The 26,561-nt window shown below is 45.8% G+C and overlaps 1 protein-coding gene and 1 long non-coding RNA gene across 3 annotated transcripts in view; one reads left to right on the forward strand and one right to left on the reverse strand.

The window, feature by feature from the left end:
* Positions 1 to 26,561, forward strand: part of LOC147465436 (uncharacterized) — a 98,305-nt gene that overhangs the window by 26,780 nt on the left and 44,964 nt on the right. The window contains exons 2-4 of the mRNA XM_086520126.1: positions 172 to 281; positions 10,953 to 11,094; positions 11,244 to 11,378. Of these exons, the coding sequence (XP_086376252.1) occupies positions 172 to 281; positions 10,953 to 11,094; positions 11,244 to 11,378 (387 nt within the window). The remainder of the gene's footprint in view (positions 1 to 171; positions 282 to 10,952; positions 11,095 to 11,243; positions 11,379 to 26,561) is intronic.
* Positions 1 to 26,561, reverse strand: part of LOC147465437 (uncharacterized) — a 98,803-nt gene that overhangs the window by 26,238 nt on the left and 46,004 nt on the right. The window contains exon 3 of one of the 2 annotated variants that reach the window (XR_015189190.1): positions 11,251 to 11,387. The exons of the other annotated variant lie outside the window; for it this stretch is intronic. This is a non-coding gene — a long non-coding RNA (uncharacterized LOC147465437). Of the gene's footprint in view, positions 1 to 11,250; positions 11,388 to 26,561 lie in introns of those variants that run through there. 2 annotated transcript variants of the gene reach the window in all.

A 26,561-nucleotide genomic window follows, 5' to 3' on the forward strand; every position in this document is an offset into this window, starting at 1 on the left:
GGCATCTATATTCTAGTGGTTCTTCTTCTTCTTATTTTGCGTAGGGTTTATCTTTATCTCTGTTTGTTTAGGACTGCATGCAATAGTATTTGAGTGCGTTCACTCGTTGCATCTGAAACTGCTTATAATTAAGGACTTGTAACCGAGCTACTATTGGTTGCTTTTCACCAGGGATGTTATGGATCTGGGACGGATGTGAACGATTCAAGATCAGAAAGGATAGGGCCTCATGTGACCAAACTTGGTTTTGCCGACAGCCCTACCTTCTACAAAGTTAGAGAGTATGTATTATCTTTCTTTTTGGAATTTTGGCAAATTGGTAACCTGTGATAGAATGATCTTTGAGGAGCTTTGGGGGTGGCTTTTTCGATCAATCTATTACCATCTAAGCTAATTTAATGTTGCTTGCATCTTTAATATTTGCAATCTCTGTAAGAATAGAATGCTTCCTCAATTTTTTACACGACAGGGATGCTTTGTGATGTGGTCAACATCTATGTGAGTATTGTTGTAGCTGCTGATAGGCATGACCATTGAGGTTGCAATGGATGGTTTTGTGTACGAAAGCTTTTTCTCAGTAGTTGATCATAAAAGAGGTGGTTAATGCTAGGTTTGCACATATCTTTGGACCATTTGTTCTCTAAAGAGTAATCACAGATCTATCAACAGCTCTTTGGTAGGAAGGATAGGTCTTCAGGGATTACATTCATACTTTTTGCCATCCTCCTCATGATCGACATCCTCCTCCATGAAATTTCTCTACTTTAACTCAAAACTTGATCATGTCCTTTGATAAAAATGTATTGTTGGCTTTGCTACACCAAAATGGCTCAAAGCAGGTGTATGTACATTGTTTGCAATACAAAAAGAAATCTATATGTCTCTGGGGTTTATAGCTGTGGTGTAGGGTTGGGCTTACAAGATAATCTGCCTATTTTCCCCTCATAAAGAGCTTTTATTGTACACATTAGACCAATTCGACTAGTTCAAGGAGCCGACAAGAAATCATGTGTAACATGTGGTGTTTTACTACTGCACTGATGAAATAACAGAAGCAACAGTGATTACACTGCCAATTGTGGATACTTCTTCACAGACTCATTGACCTTCAGTTCTCTGCCTAGATCATTAGGCATCTGACTGTTGTTCCGTATCTTAAATGCTCATCACGCAAGTCTTGCATGTTTTTTGGTCTTGTCTCACGTTCTTACACTGCATTCGCTTGCATGAGGACTTTTTTTTGGGGCTGATGTGAAACTTGACCACTGATCACTATTGTTGCAAGGCTTTTTGCACTTGGCGACCCCTCTCTCCTTGTCGTGCTTTCCTGCCTATCTTCATGTGAAGGGAGAACTTTTTTTTCCCCCCTTGCAAGAAAATGATCCTTCCATTAGTTAGTAAAATTTCCCTAAGGCTACAAAACCACCACTGGAAAAGAGGGCTACATCAGAAACATGGGGAGACTCTCCCAATGAGAAAACAAAGTAATAATGAGGGCTAGATCACGAGATGGGGGGAGGAAAGAGCCACCCGAGATGGCCGGTAGTGCCATCTAGGCACACCTTGAACCATGATGAAGAAAGGCCCTGGGCGCCAAAATCGTAAGAAAGCCTCTCGGCGCTCCCTCATGCGGTCGTAGCGCCCTGAAGTCTCTCAAACAGACCCCTGAGTATATGAATCAGCTCCAGCCAAATGTCACGAACAGTCTCCGCCGGTGGGACAGGGCGAGCCTCGAAGATGCGAAAGCCGCGGGCCTGCCAGATGAACCAGAGTGTCAAGCCGTAGACGAGCTCCTGACACCACTCTCTATCACTGCACCACTCCTGGGGGATGAGCTCTATGGCAAGCTAAAGTGTAGGTCGACCCCCTCTAAATCACTATCATCCTGCTGGTGGAAGACAACTCAAAATGGAGCGCAGGGCCCCGTGAGAGAGGACTAGGCTGCAACACCCCAAGTGTAATATCCGGTTGTGGAGAGGGTTGGCATGAGCTGAAGAACCCAAAGCCAAACCGGCTGTGCCATGGGGCAGTCCCACAAACAGTGGCATTGACTCTCCAAAGGATGGCCACAGGCTGCACATGCTGTCGAGAAGCCGCTGTGTATCAACCAACTCCTAACTGCTTGTGCACAACTAGTCACTGAAACATAGTAACTCTCCTCGGCTGCCTGTGTCCCTTGACCGCTCCCAGAAGCCTGACAAGAACTCGGTCGTGAGACCCTCCTACCAGTGAAGTGCTGTAGCTGGGCGGGCCTCGCTCCGAACTGCCTGTATGTGTCATCCCAAGCAAGCTGTGCATTGGAAAAATGGAGTCCCTGGGTGATTGGGTGAAGAGAAAGGATCCCACTAGAACCACTCTCCCAGGTTCCACTGCACTCGTACGAGAGGGCGGCTCTCCCAAGCCCAAAGGTGCAAATGTCCAGACTCGAGATCTGCTGGGTTAGGATCTATGACACAAGACCTCCCACAAATGCTCACAACAATCCTCTGAAAACAACACTCTGCAACCTGTGGTGCCTCTACTAAGACTGTGTGAAGACGATCCTCTCCCCGAACCCTTGAAAAACATGTGGGGTATTGACTCCTAGCAAGCCCTAACTGCAATAAGGACCTCCAGATGCATGAAGCCCCCCATCCATGTGGGAGCCGCTGCCTCAAGAGGGGTATGCCACTATAGCCTCTGTAATATCCTGTCACATGCTATGCACCTCTCTCATGCCTCGTAATTGGATGCTGTGAATCTCCTCGGGAAGGCCTGAAAACTGTACCCAGTCACCGAGAGTGCGGGTTGGACCCTCTGCCACATGGGACCCCAAGAAACGTTAGGCCTGCTACCAACCAAGTGGCCCCTCCGTGTGCTAACCATGGGGTTTCAAACAAGAGGCTCCTTCAAGCGCTCCTCCATCCAAGTGGGCTGGTGCTGCTCCAAGCAACTCCTCAGCTGCTCCTAAGACCTAAGCAGACTCGCAGCAAAGCGGTCCTCTTAGCTCCTGTTCAGGCCAACTCGGCGCATCTCTATAATGCTCCACCTGATGGACGAGATCCAAGGGCCACTCGTATGACGGACTCGAGCACGAATCTGGTGTAGCATCAGCTCCTTCCAGGGCTTCTCCCCTGGAAGAAGTCCTCTGACCACTAGCTTCCCAAGGAGGGCTCTGCTCTGCCGTGTTGGGTCGATAATCCCCAACCCTCCTAGAGAACAAGGTAAGGTGATGACTTGCTAGGACACTTTGGCCCAGGTTGATTGGGTGTCGTGCCCTGACTACAAAAAATTCACGACCAGTCTCTTGAGCTTGCTGATGCAGGAGCTCGAAAAGATCCACCACATAGTAGCTAAAAGCACCTGGTTGGCCACTACAACTCTGCCAGCCAGAGAGAGCCGTGCCGAATTCCAATGAAACAGTTTCCTCCTAATGGAGAGGAGGAGGGGAGCAGTTTGTTGCTCTGGAGACAAATCCAAGCCAGCCTGACAACCCAAATAACGTACAGAAGTCCTTGGAGGAATCCACCTAAAGCCTTCTTCCAGCGACCAATTAGGTGTAGGAGTGCGCATTGCCAACCCAGAAAGCCACAATCTTCCTCCAGTTGATCAGTGCGCCTGATGTACAACAAAACACCTCAAGAGCTTGCTCACACCTGTGCAGATTGGCCTCATGGCCCTCCAAGTACATGCTTGAGCTGTCAAAAAACTCAACGTCAAGCAACTCGTCTTCCCTATTAGGAAGCTCTAGACCACGCAAACCAGCCTCTTGTGAAGTCAAAAATCTGCTCATCGCCTCAACATAGGAGAGAAAGAGGAAGGGGGGCAAGAGGGCAACCGTGTCTAACCGAACGCGTGAGCAGAAAGTGTTTCCCTATTCTTCCTGCTAAGAGCACTTGACTGTGCCCACATCTGTAGAGAGCTGACACTCCTCTGATTAAGGCATGTGAATACCCCATCCTGCGTAGAGTGCTGTGTAGGAAATCCCCGTCAACTCTGTTTTAAGCCTTCTCAAGAGTATCACAAGATCCTCGCCTCGGAGACGTGCGAGGGCAGACGCCTCCCAAAAGGTAAGGATGTTGTCAAGGATACTGCGCTCCTTGACAAATCTTGTCTGGTCTCATGTATAATGCTCTCAAGCAGTGGCTGAATTCTCACATTCAGAGCCTTTGCTAAGATTTTGTAGAGGATGGTAATGGGCCGCCACTGCCGAATCTCATCCAAGGAGCCTCCCTCCTTGGAAATAAGGTAAGTAAGACTCTCACTCTTGCTGTGAGGCATCTCACCAGTGTTCCAAGAAAAAGCTGAGAGTCAAACCATCCTCCTCGGGCCGCTACCTCAGGGGAGTGCCCTGAGGGCCTCATGGAGCTCCTCTAGCTGGAGAGGCTTTCTACTCTCTGATGAATCTCCTCAGTAACTAGGCAAGGCATCTGTGCCCAAATCTACGCCCTGCATGCATCCTGATGCTTTGGCTAACATTGGTGTGCGCATGGAGAGGCCCCACAGTCTCAAAGAACGTCCCAGTAACTTTGTCGCCCACCTGGTACTGAGATGCCTGCTGATGAAAAGCGAACTCATGACGCCACTCCTCAATGGTGGTCAACTCGTGTCGAGCCTGTTGCATCCGCTCCTCCATCCAAGGACTGTTCGGGTGGCGCTCTTGCATCTGCTGTAAGGAAACAATGCCCCGTTTGAGACACTTCTCCTCCTCCTTGGCTACATCAAAGCAAGCTGCAGACTCTTGGAGGAAGAAGCGACTCAGAGCTCAACAAGTCTAGTAGCCACTCTACTAGCAAGGGTGCCCTGAGTGCTCAAACTCTGTGTCCAAAGTGCTACCACCCGCTCTTTGAGCTCTGTATCTAGAAGAATCCCCTACCAGAAGGCAAAGATCCTCTCATTTCACAGATGCGGTCATTGGCGTAGAAACTATCTATCCGAGATATATTCACTCCTCCTACTCTACGGTCAGAGCGAGAGAAAGACAAGCTGTCTGGGGACCGCAGAAAACGTGAATGCTGTCAAACATCTGAAATCCTCAAGGTCATACGTAAGCGCTCCCAAGCTGCCACAGTGTTGGCAAATAAGCGAACCACAATGTGTCTACATCCTGCCGCACCCGGTGGCGTCATATTGAACTTGGCTAGAGGCCAAAGTGTTTGTATCAAATTTGTCACCCCCAGGTCCCCTGTGTGGTGTTAGAACTCTAGAGCCTGGACTTGAAGCCTAGTCAAGAATTGTGTGCAAGGTCCACTTTGTGTGATTCCTGCCACACAACGGAAAGGAGAAGGCGTATGCTGTATCCAAAGCCTCGGTGTCTCTGGCTGCTTTGAAATAGGACGTGAACTTGGAAGCAAGCTGCCTCCAGGTCGAGGGATGGGTTGCTGAGGAATCGGGTCAAGTTGTAGTCAAAGAAATCCCACCGTTGGCCAATGTCAAAACTGGTCAGCCCACGAGGGACTGATGCAAAAGGAGAGACCCGTACTAGAAGTGGCGTCCTCAAGTAGGGTTATCCCGCCCGAGCCATTCGGCTTGTAGCAAAAGCACTACCTAGTGAGCGGCAAGTGATGTCTGTCTGCAAATGAAGCACTGAGATTTTGGCAGCCATCTGGGGAGTCTCAAACTCGATCTGGTAGTATCCTCGCGCAAGAAGCTGTATGTCGATGATCTTTCCCATCTCTGCTAGGAAGCGGGCTTTGAGGAGATCGCGTACCTCGCCTTGGCTGGGTTGACCATCAATGATCTTGCAGATTATATAGGTGGCTTGGAGGCGCTCCACCTCTATCTGTTAGGTGCAGCGGAATGAATGTTTGCGCTTTGCTCAAGATGAGTGCTCCGATCTGTGCTCAAGGTTCCTTTTGTTCTTATGGTAGGTAGAGCCTTCCGTTCTTAATGAGAGAATGCTATGATCACAAAGAAAGTGAATGGACATTGTGCGTGCAAGTGAATGAGACTGAGAGATAGAGGGAGAAGAGAATACGACACCAGAGACGTTGTAAAACCCTCCTCCGAAGGCCCCACTCTCGTCGGCGAGAGTGGTCTACTTATGATTGCATAATCTGGTACAAATGGAATGCATGAGACTGATGCAAGTTTAGGCTATGTCGACGATGACGACGGTGATGACGTAGTCGACCTAAGGGCTCAAATCTGCAATCTTTCTACTGCTGTCCAAAAACACTATGGGCTGAAATCTGCGACTAGTCCAATAACGCTGATTTTGGGGGCTGTTTCTGTGGTTCTTTATCGCTGAAAATCTGCAGGTTTAGGGCTGAAAACCGATGATCTTCAAGGCTGAAAACTGAGGTCTTTCTGGGGCTGAATCTGCTACCTTTTTAGGGCTGGTCCTTGTTGGTCCTTCTTTGCTTAGAATCGCCAGGGTTGGGATCTGCAAGGGGTTGAGATCTGCAAACGCTGATGATTCTCATAAACGCTAGGTGTGCAACTTCTTCAAAAACGCTAGCTGTAGAAGCTTCTGCCGCGGTGGTTGCTGATGCAAAACACTTATGCTGAGGTCTTCTTGGCGATGGGATTGTTGAGGAAAACGCCAAGCTGATGTTGATGAAAAACGCTAGGACAATGGGGGATCTTGCTTGAGGGAATCGCCCCCAAGGGGTTCTTGCTTGAGAAGTTGCTTGTTGAGCGGTGGAGCTCCTGTTGCCTCTTTTGCCAAATAGTGCTAGCTCTAGTTTGCTTATATACAAACTTAGCAAAATTGCCCTACCTACTTTTGTTGGAAAGTCGCTTAAAAATAATAAGTGAAAAATGTCAAAAATAGGGAAAATAGGCTAAATGCATTGGAAAATTCCCCTGAAGGATTCTGATGGGAATGCTTATGATCATGCTGTGTGCAACCAGAGGATATGCATCTACACTAAGTGACTGGGCATGCACGGTCTACGAATAGACTCACAAAAGTGCCAGATCACTTCTAATCTAGATTGACTTGACTGAATTGAACCTTGATCATGGTGTAGCTTGTCTACGGACACATAGGTTGGATGTGTCACGTGACATCCCCTCCTTTTCAAAGTGAGGTACTGGTACCGAATTGTATGGTGTCGCGGGAGATCGCCAATAGCATCCGGAATCCTGGAAGGGACTCTTCGTCGGCCCACTCTGATGTGTGGGTCGTACGGTACCTGAACTTCATAAAGGTCTGCAAGCTTGCTTCTTTGGGCCGTGCTGAAAGCGACAGTCTTTTGTGGCTCCTTCGATGCTTCAACTTCGTTGAGAGGCGTGCTTCTTTCTTCTTCAAGAATCTCCATGGCTGAAAATTCTTGAAACAACTTCCAACACAAAACCATGAACATACCTATTCCATGTAAAGTGAGTGGAAAAAATATTGTCTTCCTCAAAGACTGTGCATGCAATGTAGATGAACAAAGAGACGGAGTGCCAAACCGTTCACCACACACACGCAAACAATGAGATCGAATCTTTCTCTTTTGATCTAAAGCAATCAACTGCGGCAATTCACAACGGAAATGCCCATGCTTCGTGCTCATACTGTCATGTGTTCTTTCGGGTACTGTGTCATGCCAAGGAAGAGACATGAAATGTGACTTCCTTGAATGCATACTTTTCAGCTTTTTTCATGAAAAATCCGCATACATTTGTGCTCATTCATGAGTGAAACGTGCTCAATGTACAATATGTCAGGCCTAGGAAAAGGGATCACATAAAGACGCTGACTAAAATACAGGAAACGACCACGAATGAAACACTCGAACAATGCGTGCGTATCAATCATGCGAACACATAATACTTCCTGTGAGGGTTCTTTGGCCTAGGCTTGAGAGCCAAGATCGGTTCTTCAGGATCTATCGAATCTACTTGTGGGGGATCTGTGGACCTCGACTCGAAAGCCAAGATCGATTCTTCGTGATTGATCATATCTGCAACAAGGTTAGCTTCGCTAGAACAAGCATCAACTAACACATCATCCTTGTGAACAATCACATCTTCTTCATGCAACTCATCATGCTTGTGAGAAATCACATTTTGATCATGCAAATCATCATGCTTGTGAGAAATCACATCTTGATCATTATGCAAATCATCATGGTTGTCATTGTCATCCAAATCATCATGCTTATCAATATCATTCAAATCATCATGCAAATCCTGTGTGTCATGCTTGGGAGAAGAAGAGACTGAGAGAGTCTCCTTTCTCCGATCCCGTTGCATCTGTGCCTGCATTTGAGAAAAGAGTCGCAACATCTCTTGCACTCTTGCTTTGGTCTCGCGATCAAATTCTGTTTGTCTTGCTTTGTTCTCGCGATCAAATTTGGCTTGACTTTCTTTTTCTTCCAAGTCGTACTTACGTTCTATGGTTGCCTTTTCTTCTTCGTAGTCACGATCTATGGCTGCTATTTCTTCTTCGTAGGCCTTTTTTTCTGCTTCTCTTTCTTGGTCGAACTCCTCCATAGGAGTTAGTGTAATCCTTGACGTAGATGGGGAAGGGGGAGGGTCGGAAAAACCTGCTGGTGGGGAAAATTCTTCTTCGCCTCTCTCATGCTCATCACCTCCAAGCGAAGTATCCATTCCGCTTTGAGTGATGACCATTCTGAAGTCGTGGGTTCTTGTGGGTTCTTGTGGTCTTGGGTTCTTAAGTTCACGAGGAACTTGGGTTCTTGGGGGTCTTGGGTTCTTAAGTTCACGAGGAACTTGGGTTCTTGAGGTTTTCTTTCGCTTGCAATCTGTGTTTGAGAAGGATCTTCTCTTCATCCGAGTTCTACTCCTTTCTGCGGGCGCACCCCTTGGCGGCCTTGCGCTCACAACCAAGGTTGCTTTTTCCCACCTCACGTCGATTGGCCGGCCCTAAGTGCACGGTCCGCTCTCAATGAGTGAAAAGAGACACAACGGGAGGTTGGACAAGCCCTTCTTTCTTGGGATTCTTGTCACTCTTCAAAAACACAATTAGGAATCGACACCCCCAAGCGAACTTGGGTTCGTGCGACTTCAACAAGCAAAAAAAATCCTGTGGTTCTTGTGGTTCTTTCCTTGAGTGATACAGAAGCTCTGATACCAATGTTAGGTGCAGCGGAATGAATGTTTGCGCTTTGCTCAAGATGAGTGCTCCGAACTGTGCTCAAGGTTCCTTTTGTTCTTATGGAAGGTAGAGCCTTCCGTTCTTAATGAGAGAATGCTATGATCACAAACGAAGTGAATGGACACTGTGCGTGCAAGTGAATGAGACCGAGAGATAGAGAGAGAAGAGAATACGACACCAGAGATGTTGTAAAACCCTCCTCCGAAGGCCCCACTCTCGTCGGCGAGAATGGTTTACTTATGATTGGACAATCTGGTACAAATGGAATGCATGAGACTGATGCAAGTCTAGACTATGTCGACGATGATGACGAAGTCGACCTAAGGGCTGAAATCTGCAATCTTTCTATTGCTGTCCAAAAACGCTATGGGCTGAAATCTGCGACTAGTCCAAAAACGCTGATTTGGGGGGCTGTTTCTGTGGTTCTTTATCGCTGAAAATTTGCAGGTTTATGGCTGAAAACTGATGACCTTCAAGGCTGAAAACTGAGGTCTTTCTGGGGCTGAATCTGCTACCTTTTTAGGGCTGGTCCTTGTTGGTCCTTCTTTGCTTAGAATCGCCAAGGCTGGGATCTGTAAGGGGCTGAGATCTGCAAACGTTGATGATTCTCAAAAACGCTAGGTGTGCAGCTTCTTCAAAAACGCTAGCTGTAGAAGCTTTTTCCGCGGTGGTTGCTGATGCAAAGTGCTGAGGTCTTCTTGGTGATGGGACTGCTGAGGAAAACGCCAAGCTGATGTTGATGAAAAACGCTAGGACAATGGGGGATCTTGCTTGAGGGAATCGCCCTCAAGGGGTTCTTGCTTGAGAAGTTGCCTGTTGAGCAGTGGAGCTCCTGCTGCCTCTTCTGCCAAATAGTGCTAGCTCTAGTTTGCTTATATACAAACTTGAAAAATTGCCCTACCTACTTTTGTTGGAAAGTCACTTAAAAATAATAAGTGAAAAATGTCAAAAATAGGGAAAATAGGCTAAATACATTAGAAAATTCCCCTGAAGAATTCTGATGGAATCTGATGGGAATGCTTAGGATCATGCTGTGTGCAACCAGAGGATATGCATCTACACTAAGTGATTGGGCATGCACGGTCTACGAATAGACTCACAAAAGTGCCAGATCACTTCTAATCTAGACTGACCTGATTGAACTGAACCCTAATCATACTGTAGCTTGTCCACAGACACATAGGGTTGGAGGTGTCACGTGACACTATCACAAGGCTCGCTTGCTCTGCTGGCGACAGAGCAAGTCAGATGGTGGGCTCGGTGGCTTCTTGTGAGTCCCTTTGGAGCGGAGCACGAGCCTCCCTCTGCCTCTGCTAGTGCGAGAAAGGCGGGAGTGGGCGTTTTCCTGATGAAGTGAGTGGTGGTCAAGCGACAGAAAACCACCAACGGCGAAAAGGAAGCAAAGGCAAAAAAAGGGGGGGGGGGGGTTCAGTTTGCAGGATGGAGGCCAGTGGGCAGCGAGGGGGTAGGGGACGAGGGATGGGTGGGAGCAGCGGGAGCTGTGCGGCGGCGCGCGCGCAGAGGCGAGCAGGCAGGGAGGGGGACAGCAAGCACAGGAGGGGGTGAAGGCTCTGGTGATGGTGAGCGAAGGGGAGGGGGAAAGTGCAGCAGCAGCGAGCAGGCCGTATTTCCTATCTTTATTTTAGGGAGAACTTTTTTTCGATTCATGTCTAAGGGTCATGCAAGGTGTGAGGGAGAAATTTGTGTCTGAATATGGGAAGCCTTGATTAAGCATCTCTTGGAATAGCTGGTTAGAATTGTGGTTTATTTCAGTTTTTAAGTTTTGAACATTATATCTGATTAGCTCTACCTCTGCTGTTAGCCCATAGGTGCAACGTGCTCTCTTGCAGCTACCATGGCCTCGTAAGTTCTATCGACATTTTTATGTGGGGAAGATAAACACCTTATTGTGCTTTTGCAGGGGTGACACTCTTACATCAATTGCACTCAAATTCAAAGTGTCTGTGCAATCAATCGCTATCCTGAATGATATAGCTGACGTTGATTATGTACCTGCTGGGAAATTGCTGATTATACATCATGAACATATGAAAACTGGTGAGGTTAGTCTATCTTGGCCCTTGTTGGCTTTACAACTAGCTCTGATTTATGTAGAGTTTCAGGGAGTGTAACTTGTCCTCAAGCTCAGTCAATCATAGTGCTGAGTGAAGCCAGGAATGCTGACTTTGGGTGTTTCTGGTTTATCTTCAAGGTAGTTGGCAATGCTAATCATTCTTCGAGTTCAGTGGAGACACAAGCATGTGAAGGCAAAAGTATTGTCCAGACTGAAAGCTCTCTTTCATTGATGCCAGCCTTTGCTTCTTCTTTCTGTCTTCAGTCTTGGCATGTAAGTCATCTGCAAGTAAATACTAGGTTTTGTTACTTGTATGCCCAAAAATTCGTCGATTCTTTAGAGCTAGTAGAAGTTTGTATTCGTTAAGTTTGTGCAGAATAAATTTCTTTTCTTTTAGGCTACATAGTGTTGAGGATTTCAAGTGGCTCAGCAATAAATTTGAATTGATTTCCTCATCCACTATGATAAATGGAGACAGAAGAAATGGTATCGCTTGTCTAATTCTTATGATTATACAATGGCACTGCCAAGGGGTTGTAGAGGTGAAGGTTATGTTGGGAAGAGATAGAGAGGGATGGAGAGGATAACCATGATGGGGTGCCAACCAACCCTCTCAAGTTCCCTACTTCGTTGACAGAGTGAAATTTATTTCTTTCTTGCATAAGTAGATCGTGAAAGAGAGTGTATCTTATGCTCATGCAGTGATGTAGCTGGCATGATGCTGTGGAAATGGATAGATGCACTTGGCATACCGGCAGCCCACTCTTGTAGGCTAGTAACTACCACTGTTATTAAACTCCAAGTAACTCCTCTGATAAGGTTCCCATGTGGTCAGGGGGTCTAGGGTTTCAATGAAGCTACTGTTTGGCGGGATATATGCTCAGATTGCAGAGATTGATGATGCGACTCCCTCTCATTGGTGAGAGGTGATACAGGGCATAGTTGATCTCCGGGCCTGTGATGGCTGGTGGGGCCTTTTTGACACCACTCGATGGTCGCTTTGAGTGCATGTTATTTGCAATGGATTCTGATTTCAGTCCCATAGGATACTTGGACTTCATTTCCGTTCTATCAGATGACTCATGCTCGTTGGCTGGGGGAAGTGCCATCTCTCTCTCTCTCTCTCTCTCTCTCTCTCTCTCTCTCTCTCTCTCTCTTCATTTTAGTTTTTTAGTTTTTTCACTTAAGTAGTAGATCCACCAAGATTGTACCAGTTTGGTCTCATAGGTCATTTTGGCCTTTTCATTTTATTTCCTCTCTCTCTCTCTCTCTCTCTCTCTCTCTCTCTCTCTCTCTCTCTCTCTCATCCTCTCGACAATTGGCAATGAAAGGGGATACATCATGCTGGTATGCGCAACTGTCGCGTGGTTTCAGAGACACGGGTTCAGTATGGAAAGATTACCCCCCTTCCAATACTCTCTTGAGGCTCCATCACTGGCAATTACACGAACGGAGATTAATAAAATCATCCGACAGGATCTTATACAGTTGGATACTAAGAGGACATGGGTAGACCCTACACAAGAATTGGGCACGAAGATGGCCGACTACAAAGAAAACTTCCTACAACTATCTGAAGATGGATTTGTGATTCGCCCAAGTTACATGCATACCCACCTGTCTCATGGTTTGAGATGTGCTATTGGTCAGATTCGTACATCCTCACACCAGTTGGAAATTGAATTTGGCAGATTTAGGGAATCCCACCTGAGAGCAGAATTTGCAAGTTATGCGGAATGGAGCGGGAGACAGAATTACACTATATATGCCACTGCACAGTATACTATGAGATACGTGGGCGTTTCCATTGCCTCTTTAAAGACGGCTTTGGACCTCTAGATAGAATCATGCAATACCAAGATCAAAGATGCTTAGGCTTGTACCTACTGGAACTACATCGGCACAGGGATAATCTAATGAGAAGACAAAGAGCACTACAGCCTCAGAGGCAGATCACAGATTTCTTCGGATCGAGAGAAGGAAGAGTGGAAGGGGAAGAATGAGACCAGCAGCCAACACAAAGGAGTACCCACATTCATACCAAAGACACCCTAATTGACAGAGCGATCGAGCTTAAGAAATCGAGACGACCACGACCAAGATGCAGAAGCACACTTCACGGGAGGAGACTACAACAAAGGATTAGAAGTATTCTAGCCAGACACCCAGAACGCTCCTAAGAAGTTTATTCAATACTTTGTATTTAGTTTTTCACATTTACCTTCACACTTTCACACTTTTCACTTTTCACACTTAGTACTTTAGTACTAAGGTACCTAGACATTGTAACAGATTCACCACTTTTGTATCAATTTGGTCTCATAGGTCATTCTGGCCTTTTGAAGACGTTAATATAACATTTCATTTCATTTCATTTCTCTCTCTCTCTCTCTCATAGGTCACTATGGCCTTTTGAAGACGTTAATATAACATTTCATTTCATTTCTCCCCCCGCCTGTTGTGACAGCGCGCCCAACCCCTGCGCGTTCTCCTGCAGCTGCTGCCGCACTAAGAGAAGAAGCGAGGCCAGTAGAGGGGCAGAAATGGTTGACCGGCTATTGTAATGGCACGCGCTAGAGCCGAGCAACTCACACGCGACAAACAGCCGTTGGCGGCAGCAAGGGAAGACGTGGACGTGGACGTGGGCGTGCACTAGGGGACGAAACAAAGGCAGTAGAGGGATGCGAGCCCGTGTGTAGGCTAGGGTTGGTTGCAAGCTCCTCTACGCGCAGAAAGACTTTCTACGCGTAGAAGGTCCTGTCCTACTCGCGCCCCGGCACCCCTTGCATTTATCTACGCGTAGTACCTCCTTCGTTAAAGTTTAAAGACTTTTAAGTTTTAAGTTAAACTTTTAAGTTTTGCCCTATTCTCAGTCCCTCACCCTAGTACCTTAGTACCCTACCCCACATTTGTGGCTCGGGTTCGATGGATCCGCCTACCGAAGGGGAAGGGCCGGGTGTAGATAGCTACACCACCCCAAAAAAAACAACAGCTACATTTAAACGGAGAAACAGAGATACTGTACTATCACCAGGATCCTTACGAGTTGGGAAAACCTCCAGGATACATGATGAGCTAATGATGGAGAAGGTCCAGGTGATGCTCAAATCAGAGCTAAACTATATGAGGGATGACATCAGGAAGGAAATGCACGCGAGCGCTGACAGCTACAGGAGCTCCATGTATGGAGACATGATGAGAGAACTAAGGAGAGAGATCCAAGGATACAGAATGAGGAAATTCAGATCTTGAAAACGGAATTACGAAACCTAATCAAGGCCGAAGTAAATGTAAGAGAATGCGTTATGCAAAAGAAACTCGATGAGGCAGTAGCAAGTTTTGAAGCATGGAGAACAAATATGGAAAAGCACATGGGGGAAAAAGATGCAATAATCGAGGAGCTAAAAGGAGAACTTGCGGCTTGAAAATCTGCAACTAAGGAGAAGGGAGAGGACCAACCTTCGGTGCTGAAGGAGCTCGAGGACATGAAGGATCAGATGAAAGCTCTAACGGAAGGAGATGAACAGAAATCGAAAAGGGCATCTTCATGGGCGGAACGTCTTTTTAAGACACAAGAAAAGGTTGATGAAGCAGAGAAATGGATTGAGGATGCAAAGAAAGGGAAGGCCTAGATGCTCGAGACCACACCTACCTCCACCATTATTAATATGACCATTGAGGAAGACCAGAAAAGGAAGAATCGGGCTCTGCATGTGCGGGTCACAAGAGTCAAAGACAAAGAGAATGTAGATGAAGAAGTGAAGGAACTGCTACAACGCATGGACATCACAGAGCCTACTCACACAAGTGCATGGAGAGTGGGCAAGAAAGGAATTGATGAGAAGGGAAATATAAAGGATAGGGCACTTATTCTCCGTTTCCCGATTATAGAAATAAGGAAAGAATTTCTAAAGAAGAGGCCAACTCTTAAGAGAATTTCCCTTTATCTGGGGGATTCACATGCTTCCCGCACAAGCATGGGGCCAGTAGAGTGGATTATGTCATGACTTCACCAAGCTTTATTTCTAGTATCGAGGACTTTAAGGTGGGACCCAGACCGGTTTGGATTGCAGTGGATCATGCTCTCTTGACCCTATCAATCTCCTTCCAATCAATGCCTCTCAAGCACAAAGGAAGAAGACACACACAAGATATACTCACGCCGGAGACTGATTCATTCTATGTGGAAAAGATCTATAATAGGATGTGGGCAGCCGAGCCAGTATATACTGTAGAGGAGATTACTTCTCAGTTAACAAAGATACTACATGGAGCAGCATAAGAGGCATACCCACATACTCAACCTGATCAGAAGAGAGGATTTGGGAACATGCCTCAAAACAGTTGGTATGATGAGGAATGCAGAGAGAGGTCCAGAAAGAGCTTACACTTGGGATCATCACATATAAGGAGTCTCGGATTGCTCTTTGGCGTATAGTACGTCGCAAGAAAAGGGCATTCTTAGCCAAACTGGAGAAGGATTTATATCTGCTCTTCTTGAGTCAGGACTCACATGAGGCCTAGCGTTTATTTCACGAGCACTCACCGCCTCCGACGATTACTTCTCCTGAGATTTGGGGTCAATATGTAACATCTTTCTAAATGGTATCTGGATAGCCTCCATTACCAGATTCGCTGGAGCCATGCCCTACTACTAGTACTTTCTTTACTACGGAAATGGTGAAAAAAGCCATTGATAAGATGAAGACAAGAAGAGCATATGATCATGATGGTTTAGTAGCAGAACGTCTGATCCATGCCAGGGATCTACTTTTCAGAAGTCCTTGCTCGTCTGTTTAATCGGGTCATGTGTGAAGGATTACCTGAATCTTGGAAATTATCTACTATCGTACCTATTTTCAAATCAGGGGATCCTATGATACCCAGGAACTACCGTACCATTATGATAGGTCACACATTGACCCGACTGTACACATCCATTCTTGAACAAAAATTGAGTAGATGGGCAGAGAATGAGGGCATAAGGGCAACGGGACAAGCTGGATATCGGAGGGGTTATTCCACTTTAGATCATATTCTTACGCTCAAAGCCATTATTGAGGAAGGAAGAGCATGCGGGAGAAGGACGTATTGTTGCTTTGTGGATTTTCGGAAAGCTTTTGATACAGTACCAAGGGCCAGATTGATGCGTAGGATGCAAGAGTTAGGGGTCCCCAAAGAGATTATCTGGGGTATCATGGCCTTATACGGGTCATTAACTGGTTATGTACGTACTCCAGAAGGGGATTCCGACATTGTTCATTCCATCGTTGGAGTAAAGCAAGGATGCCCACTGTCCCCTACTTTATTTGGTATGTACATAGATGAGGTATCAGATTACATTGATAGAGAGGGTGACAGAGGTGCCCAACTTGCAGGGTCATGGATCCCTTTGTTGTTGTATGCAGATGATATTGTATTGATAGCAGAATCACCATATGGAATGAAGAGGCAGCTAGATGCATTACATAAATTCGCGGAGGACAGTGGACTGTTGGTAAACTTGGGTAAAACCAAAGTTATGGTGTTTAACACCACACCAAAGTGGGTTAGGAGATCGGCACCTACATTTGCATATGGCCAGGATATAGTAGAGTACACAGATGCATACAAATACCTTGGTGTGGTATTTGCAGGACCGAAGTTTACTCTTAAGAAAGCAGCGGATGCTAGATTGTCCAGAGCCTTTGCGGCCTTGAGAGGGTTGGAGAGGATGTGTTCACACACTTGCAGTTTCAAGAATTACGAACAAAACTTTGGCTCTTTGATACTGTGGTGCCTTCGGCTATGCTTTATGGGGTCCAGATTTGGGGACCATCTGTGGATCAAGATAATTGGAAGTCAATGGAGAGACCTTTGGTATCTATGATTTCCCGAATGATTAGAGCCAAGGCCTCCGTACCACACGCGATTACCCGAGCGAAAGTAGCTGCCCCTCCGATAGAAATTGAAGCTCTTACCAGATCAGTGTCCTTTATACATGGTTTGTGGGATACAAATAATTGCCGATATACTAGATTGGCCCTCGAATCTTTTCGACAATTAGCAATGAAAGGGGATACATCATGCTGGTATGCGCAACTGTCCTCGTGGTTTCAGAGACACGGGTTCAGTATGGAAAGATTACCCTCCTTCCAATACTCTCTTGAGGCTCCATCACTGGCAATTACACGAACGGAGATTAATAAAATCATCCGTCAGGATCTTATACAGTTGGATACTAAGAGGACATGGGTAGACCCTACACAAGAATTGGGCACAAAGATGGCCGTCTACAAAGAAAACTTCCTACAGCTATCTGGAGATGGGTTTGTGATTCGCCCGAGCTACATGGATACCCACCTGTCTCATGGTTTGAGATGTGCTATTGGTCAGATTCGTACATCCTCACACTAGCTGGAAATTGAATTTGGCAGATTTAGGGGAATCGCACCCGAGAGCAGAATTTGCAAGTTATGCGAATGGAGCCGGAGACAGAATTACACTACATATGCCACTGCACCGTATACCATGAGATACGTGGGCGTTTCCATTGCCTATTTAAAGAAGGCTTTGGACCTCTAGATAGAGTCATGCAATACCAAGATCAAAGATGCTTAGGCTTGTACCTACTGGAACTACATCGGCACATGGATAATCTAATGAGAAGACAAAGAGCATTACAGTCTCAGAGGCAGATCACAGACTTCTTCGGATCGAGAGAAGCAGGAGTGGAAGGAGAAGCAAGAGGCCAACAGCCAGCACAAAGGAGTACCCACATTCATACCAAAGGCACCCTCATTGACAGGGCGATTGAGCTTAGGAAATCGAGATGACCACGACCGAGATGCAGAAGCACACTTCACCGGAGGAGACCACAACAAAGGATTACAAGCATTCTAGCCAGACACCCAGAATTCTCCTAAGAAGTTTATTTAATACTTTGTATTTAGTTTTTCACATTTATTTTCACACTTTCACACTTTTCACACTTAGTACTTTAGTACTAAGGTACCCAAACATTGTAACAGATTCACCACTTTTTTATCAGTTTGGTCTCATAGGTCATTCTGGCCTTTTGAAGACGTTAATATAACATTTCATTTCATTTCATCTCTCTCTCTCTCTCTCTCTCTCTCTCTCTCTCTCTCTCTCTCTCTACGCTTCCGCATTGTTGACTTTGACACAAGGAACACTAATGGTGGTTAATGCCTAGACTTTCCAAACTTTCCTAGGCAATGAACTTTGAAACACATCTTGTCCATAACCGGCCAACAACAATGAATTGGTGCTCTTATCCATAGTGTTTTAGATACGTCTGATTGGTTCCTTGCTAGATGCATGTGCGTTGATCTCTGACCCACGGGTTCAAACACCGATAACTTGAACTCCAACACATGGATCCAAGTCATTTGTAGGGAGCTTTCTTTTGCCTCTCTCTTCTGTTCACAAGCCTGGCTGAAGGTAGTTGCGGCAACAACCGTGACTTTTGTGGCCATCACCATGTGTGCCATGCGGATTTCCTTCATCTTTATCACCATCATCTCTCTCCAGCTTGCCTTTGCCTTTGTCCTCTTGTGAGTTCTTGCCAACGGGTCTCGGACCTCATGGGTACCGAGGCAACTAACTGAGCATTTATACTGCCATCCTTGTTAAGCTTTTATTGGCTCTAGCAAACTCGTGGATTTGCTTTTGGCTTCACGATTTGCGGTCCTTGTACTGGCCAATCTGAAGATTGAGCTGTCCTTGCACAAGAGTTGTGTCATAAAATCTAATATCTAACTAACCCAAATGATTTTCTCATATTAAATTGATCACTTAATGTGGGAGAATAAACGGGAACAAGTGTTAAGATATAGGTATGTGCTTTTAGATCTATCTCAACACGGGGCCAATGTAAACGGGCCCAAAAGGGAGATGGTCTATCAAAGAGCAAGGCTAACCAATGGAGCATAAGACCTTAGGGTTAGCTTCATTGAAGACCTCCAATAAATGTATGTAAAAAGTCCTTTGACCTTAAGTAAGCTAGGGTTGAGCTTGAGGTGGGAACCCGGCCCAAGCTCGAGGTGCTTGTCCTGCTTGAGGTGCTTGTCGTGCTTGAGGTGTTTGTCATGCTTGAGGTTCTTGATTAAGATGCTTGAGGTGCTTGACTTGCTGCATGATTAAGGTACTTGAGGTGCCTTGAGAAGCTTGCTTGAGATGCTTGTGGGAACACCCCCTAGTTCAAGTGCTTTGTCATGCTTGATGAGTAAGGTACTTGATCACCTAAAGTCAAAATCATTCCTACAAGAGGGGGGGCGAGCCCTTTTCCTAGGAGCTAGAGAGAGAACACCCACTCACACACACAAGGGAAGCCCCAACTTGAAGAGGCAGCAAGGACACATGTCAGGCCCCTACCCATGTTACCTTCATGTGTTGCTTGAAGCCTATTGGCTAAGCTTCAAAGGGGTCCAATGATAAATTACTTGAATTATCTAATTGATTTTTCATTTATCAAGTCCTCTCTCTCAAAGGGGAAAGGGGGACACTTGTCCCAAGGCTACCCATGTTGCTTGTAATGGCTCCTGCTTGTGATTGGCTAGGCCTGGAGGGGTCCAATGAGCTTCAAGCATGAGCTACAAGGGGGGGTCGACCCAAGCTAGCTAGGGCCTTGCTGGAGGGGTATACTCACCCACACACACTCACAATCACTCTCATTGTATGCTATGCAAAGTGCAAGAGCTCCCTCTCCAAGCAAGTAGAGGTTGAGAGCTTACACCAACACTCTTGGCTATGGAGTGCAAATCCAACCAAGAGCCATGCTTCAATGCTTAAGCTTGCCATCTCCTTCTTCTTCATTACTATGCTATTATGTATGCTAGCAACAAGAGTATGATAAGTGAGGAACTAATTCTTTCTCCTACGAAATGTTTCTTCTTCCTCTTCCCTACCCTCATTCCCTGCTAGCTCTCTCCACCTTCGAAGGTGTTTGAGGTCTTGGGACTGAGGCTTGGGATAGTTAAAGCTTTCTTCAAGTTTATGTTATGTTTGTGGAGCATGAAGCCTTCCATCTTCATGGCATCACCTAGGTCACAAGGAACACAAAGACTGTATTGTAACAAGTCTCTCTTTATGGGAGAAATCATAATACAAATGCCTATTGGAGGGGGGACCGGCTCCACATAAATCCGGTCCTCAATTGTTGTCATGTTCTCTAAACTCTCTCTCTTGCAAAAGTATTGTCTATGCCAAGTTAACTAATTGCTATGATTATGTTGCTATCTTCAATTATGTGTACCCGCTATGCTCACAAAATCATTTCTTGAAAGTACTCTCATTAAATTCCGCTATTCTCAAATTGAATAGGCAAATTCCATTACAAGTTGCATTGGTGGTCAACCCCTCAAATGCGGATCGAGATGTGATCAGAGTGCCTAGTTGAGCAGGTGTGAGGATGAGGCGCTCTGTAATATCAAGTGAGATGAAGTTGGATATAGATCCCGGATCATTGTCACAAAGTGATGATGTGGCATGGCCTAAACGACAGAAGGGGGCCTAAACCCAAGCAAAAGAGGCAAAAGAATAATACCAACTTGCAGGACTCTTCTTAGTGGCCTAGAAGGGGTTAGATTTAAAAACCAAACCCAAAAGTTGTCTAACTTATGGAACCTGGTCGAGGGCCCTAAAACCTTGCGTGGAGCATACTAATGTGGCAGCGCTGTATGGATGCCCGCGATTTTCGGTGCAATTTGGGGACATGGTGCTTACGTGGCAGTGCGCATGGACAGCTGCCAGGTGCCAGCTATTAGGGCATCGAGTGCTCTTAGAACTTATGTTTTTCATGTAACCGTTTTTGAGCAAGATGAGGGGCCTTCAAAAGAGTGTGAGAGCCTCTTCTTTGGGTAGATAAGCTTGGGAGCTTGCTAGAGAGAGGACCCTTGGACTTTGTACTTGTGGAAGATTAATAAATAAAGAACTTCCAAGAAGGGGCACCAGTCTTTGGGGCCAGTGCTTCTGGGCGCGGAACTCTGCCATGTCGTGTCGTCTCTCTCTCTCTCTCTCTCTCTCTCTCTCTCTCTCTCTCTCTGAGTTGAGTTCAATTGTTTTCAGTTTCTCTCACGTGTGTTGCTCTAGATCTTCGGCTTGGAGTGTCAAAGTTTATCACACAGTCTCAAAGCTCAGACGAGTCTTAATCTACAAAGGATCCGACCCCTTTTATTCACAGCACACATGGATTCGGTCGACGAAACCCACTAAGAGAAAACTGTTGCACTGGATCACTTTGGGTGAAGAAGAAACCAACGGGGATTCCAATGGGAGCAGACCCCTTTCCGAGGAATTGGGAGAGGAGTATGGTCCGCTTCCACCCTCAACCTTTGAAAGAATGGAGATGCAACATCAACAGCAGGTCGACAATTGTGCTCGACAGATGATACTGTACTCCAAGGATCCCCAATACGTGAATTTTTGGGAGCATCCACTTGACAAGGTGCACTCTCGATGGCGTGCCACCATTCATTCACCTCTCAAGTCGACTTTGAAGAAGAAACCTAGACCGGAAGTATCTAGATAGAGAGTGTACTCAGAGGATGAATTCGACAAAGCTTGGGAGCAACGAGTCAGCAGACTCATGAAGACCAAGAAGTAGTTGTGGATAAGAATCGAGCAACAGACTACCCTAGCTACTTGGGTCACAAATCTACCTTTGATGCCGCAAGTAAACCGAAGAAGCGTCTTCGCTTCGAGGATGATCCCAGTTCATCATTGTCCTCGTCAGGCAGTTCGGAGAGTTCCTCTTCCTCCGACTCTAGTGATCAGAGCAGAAAAGACAAGAAGCGGAGAAAGACTCAAAAAACAAGAAAGACAAGCAGAAGGCAAAGAAGAGCATATCCCGCAAGAAATCTCGGCAGCATGCAGACAGTTTGGATGAGGACTCTTCGTCCTTTGAGAGTTCAGATTCTGATGAGTCGATGTACACTACAAAGAGAAAATATATGAACCGAGCAAACCAGTACGACCATCTTGAGAATAAGGGCAAGAAGCCAAGGATTTTAAGGAGGGCGGGTAGGCTCTTAAGTTTGATATATTTTTCGGTTGTAGGGATACCCACAGAGCCCTCGCTTTCATCCAACAATTTGACATCCCCTTTTGGGAGGGCGTTACTCGAAGCTCTCCAAGGTATGAAGAGCGGTGTCGTATCTAAAAGGGAATGCCCAGACATGTTGGTCTACTTTACTGTTACGTAGGGAAGCACCGACTAAGTGGATGCAGTTTAAATTGCTTATGGCCTTGGAGACCAAGAGTTGGCTATTTTGCTTGGAAAAGTCTAAGACGGAGTGGTGCTTATTTTGCTCGGATGTGCCATTGCTTACGGCCTTGGAGACGAGGAGTTGGCTACTGGAGATTCTTGGTTGAAGTTTTCGGCCTCCTTGTCAAAGTCCGGGTGGCTTGCTTTTGCTTCAGCTCTTTGCTTCCTCTTTTACGCCTCTGCTCCTAGCTTTTGTCGTATCACCCATCTTTGTAACTTTGTATCACTTGTAGCTTTTCCCCATGGTTTGTGGATGTTGAACATTACAAAGGTTTTTGTCATAAAATCTAATATCTAACCAACCCAAATGATTCTCATATTAAATTGATCACTTAATGTGGGAGAATAAATGGGAACAAGTGTTAAGATATAGATATGTGCTTATAGATCTATCTCAACACGGGGCCAATAGTAAAGGGGCCCAAATGGGAGATGGTCTATCAAGAGCAAGGCTAACCAATGGAGCATAAGACCTTAAGGTTAGCTTTGTTGAAGACCTCCAATAATGTGTGTAAAAGTCCTTTGACCTTAGGTAAGCTAGGGCTGAGCTTGAGGTGGGAACCCGGCCCAAGCTCGAGGTGCTTGTCGTGCTTGAGGTGCTTGTCATGCTTGAGGTGCTTGATTAAGATGCTTGAGGTGCTTGACTGGCTCCATGCTTGAGGTGCTTGACTTGGTGCATGATTAAGGTGCTTGAGGTGCCTTGAGAAGCTTGCCTGAGATGCTTGTGGGAACACCCCCTACTTCAAGTGCTTAGTCATGCTTGATGACTAAGGGGCTTGCTCATCCAAAGTCAAAAATATCTCTACAAGGAGGGGGGCGAGCCTACAAGGGGGGGGGGGATGAGAGAGAACACATACACACACACACACAAGGGAAGCCCCAGCTTGAAGAGGCAGCAAGGACACTTGTCAAGTTCCTCCCCATGTTGCCCTCATGGTGTGCCTAAAGCCTATTGGTTGGCCACCCAAGGGGTCCAATGATAATTTAGGATATATAATTAATTGATTTTGCATTTATCAAGTCCTCTCTCTCAAAGAGGAAAGGGAGACACTTATCCCAAGGCTACCCATGTTGCTTGTAATGGCTCCTGCTTGTGATTGGCTAGGCCTGGAGGGGTCCAATGAGCTTCAAGCATGAGCTACAAGGGGGGGTCCACCCAAGCAAGCTAGGGGGGTGCTTAGGGGGTATACTCACCCACACACACTCACAAACACTCTCATTGTGTACTATGCAAAGTGCAAGAGCTCCCTCTCCTTCTCCAAGCAAGTAGAGGTTGAGAGCCTACACCAACACTCTTGGCTATGGAGTGCAAATCCAACCAAGAGCCATGCTTCAATGCTTGAGCTTGCCATCTATTTCTTCTTCATTACTATGCTATTATGTATGCTAGCACAAGAGTTATGATAAGTGAGGAACTAGCTCTTTCTCGTATGAAATGTTTCTTCTTCCTCTTCCCTACCCTCATTCCCTGCTAGCTCTCTCCACCTTGGAAGGTGTTTGAGGTCTTGGGACTGAGGCTTGGTATAGTTAAAGCTTTCTTCAAGTTTAGGTTATGCTATGATGGTGATGCATGAAGCTTTCCATCTTCATTGCTTCACCTAGGTCACAAGGAACACAAAGAATGTATTATAACAAGTCTCTCTTTATAGGAGAAATCATAATACAAATGCCTATTGGAGGGGGGACCGGCTCCACATAAATCCAGTCCTCAACTGTCGTCATGTTCTCTAAATTCTCTCTCTTGCAAAAGTATTGTCCATGCCAAGTTAACTAATTGCTATAATTATGTTGCTATCTTCAGTTATGTCTACCCGCTATGCTCACAAAATCATTTCTTGAAAGTACTCTCATTAAATTCCGCTACTCTCAAATTGAATAGGCAAATTCCATTACATTGGTATCAGAGCATTTGGTTTCTCTTTTCTTGCTTAAGAAGAGAGGTCCTTAAGTAGCCTATAAATGGTTGATGTTGTTAATTATAATAGAGTAAGTGGAACTGGGATCTAATATCGGTTTTGTTAAGCCCACTATGTGGGGGATGGTGCACACCTCGGGAGCTTTGGACTTAATAATGGAGTCTTTTAAGACTTGCCTACGGCTTTACCATTATTGAGCCATAAGAAGTCCGTAAGGAGCTAGCCCTTGGCAACTCTGCTATGTTAGACCTACTCCTCTACTCTCTATAATTAACCACTTTGAGCCGTGGGTGTAGATACTTAAGAGCCGATTTTCAAAGGCTAAGAGGATTGGCAACGAAGGTTTTGAACTGCCAAAGCATACACTAAGTATAAACATAAATTTTGTTAATATGGCTGACAATAATCAAGAGAGTAGAATGAACATTGATAGCTTTGATTTTGCACATGAAGGTGCTAATGATGATGCTCCCATGTTTGTGAATTCTCTCGTCGCTAGGTTGCAACAAGCTATGGGCAACCCTGCTTTGCAAGCCGAAGTTACTCAACAACTTCGTGCTTATGGAATTTCCCTTCCTCTCCCAGAGGAGAGAGAGCTTAGGAGGCCTCTTGAAGAGACCCCCAAGAGAAGACTCTCTCCCATTCGAGAGGAGGAATCCAAAGAGAAAGAAAGCAATGAAAGTCTAAGTTCTTCTGAAGAGGTGGTTCCACGAAGACGGCGGTCTAGACGATCGCCTACTCCTCCCAAGAGGAAAAGAGCAACCTATAGTCCTTCTTCTCATCACTCTGAAAGGCAAGAGAGGAAACAAAGGAAGAAAAGGGCTAGGAAGAGGTCACCCTCTTCTCCTTCTTCTTCACCTTCCTCCTCTTCCGATGAAAGTTATGGCTATTCTCCTAGAGAATACAAGAGGGGAGGACATCGCAAATCATTTCCTGCATGGCGAAGGTCACAAAAGCTAAAGAAGTTCAAGGAGGGAGGAAAGAGTATCTCTTTTCTCACCTACGATGGCACCTTTGGTGCTACCGACAAAGTGTTGGCCTTCATCCAGCAATTTGATGCGGCCTTTGGGGACGAGGGCTTCACAGAGTCCTCCAAGCTACACCATGTAGCTATGCACTTCCAAAAATCAGCTCGTCAATGGTGGGCTAGCCTTCGTGGCAATGGAGAAGCCCCAAAGACATGGAAAACTCTACGAGTTTCCATCATGAAGCAATTTCTTCCAAGCGATACTAAAGATAAAGTTCTTACCGAATGGCGCGGCTTGAAGCTTCTCTCTCATGAGTCTATCAACAAGTATGTAGACAAGTTTTGGGATTTACATCTCAAAGCTACTGTCTTTCAAAAGATAGACTTTGCCGAGCAAAGACAGCAATTCTGTGCGGGATTACCTGAAGAGATAGCCGAATACATCAACTCTCAACGGCGTGGTACTATTACCGAAGTAATCCATCACACCATGGTTGCTTCACGCATCAATTTCCATCAAGGGGCTAGACGTAATGTCAAGCCCATGGAAAACAAAGATAAAAATGATGCAAAGGCGAAATCCAATGCACAAAATAATTCTCAAGGCACTTCCAACAACAACAATAACAACAACAACAATCGGTCCAAGGAGAAGGAGTTTACAAAGGTAAAAACAAACTCTCTCTTGAAGAGCTTGAAGCTTTTCGCAAGGACCATAAATGTTTCAAGTGTGGGGAGCAAGGACATGGCTATCGTTCTTGCCCCAAGAAGAATACTCGCAATGAGACTCCTAGGGCTTCCACCATCGAAGCTCCAAAAGAGGATGCTCATTGCAAAGGATCATCACTCTCCGATGCTTGGGGAAAGGTAAGAGAGCATGATGTCTTCATCTTGTTTGACCCTGGCTCTACTCTCAACTTCATATCAATAGAGTTGGCCACCAAGTTGGGCATTCAAGCTTTTGAGATGGGAGATATAGTAACAGCTGATGCAGCTTTCAGGGACAACAAGCCTCCGTTACTCCCTTGATTGGGACGTTGAGGCTTCATGTCCAAAGCTATGTCTACAAAGAAGACTTCTTCATCTCTCCTCTCCAACATCAGGATGTTATCCTAGGGGCACCATGGTTTGATCGCATGGCTGCTAACATGAAGTTCCCTGAAAGGAGAATTTACTTCACCTACAGGAGAAAGAACATTTATATAGATGCTAGTGAGCGTGGTCGCACTATTCCACTTGTAAATCCTCTTTCTTTTGATAAATCAATGAAGAGCTCAGTTTCTGCGTACATGATTTATGTCAAAGAG

The sequence above is a fragment of the Adiantum capillus-veneris genome, chromosome 1 (assembly GCF_014529385.1).
Source record: "Adiantum capillus-veneris isolate H3 chromosome 1, ASM1452938v2, whole genome shotgun sequence".
Classification (NCBI taxonomy): domain Eukaryota; kingdom Viridiplantae; phylum Streptophyta; class Polypodiopsida; order Polypodiales; family Pteridaceae; genus Adiantum; species Adiantum capillus-veneris.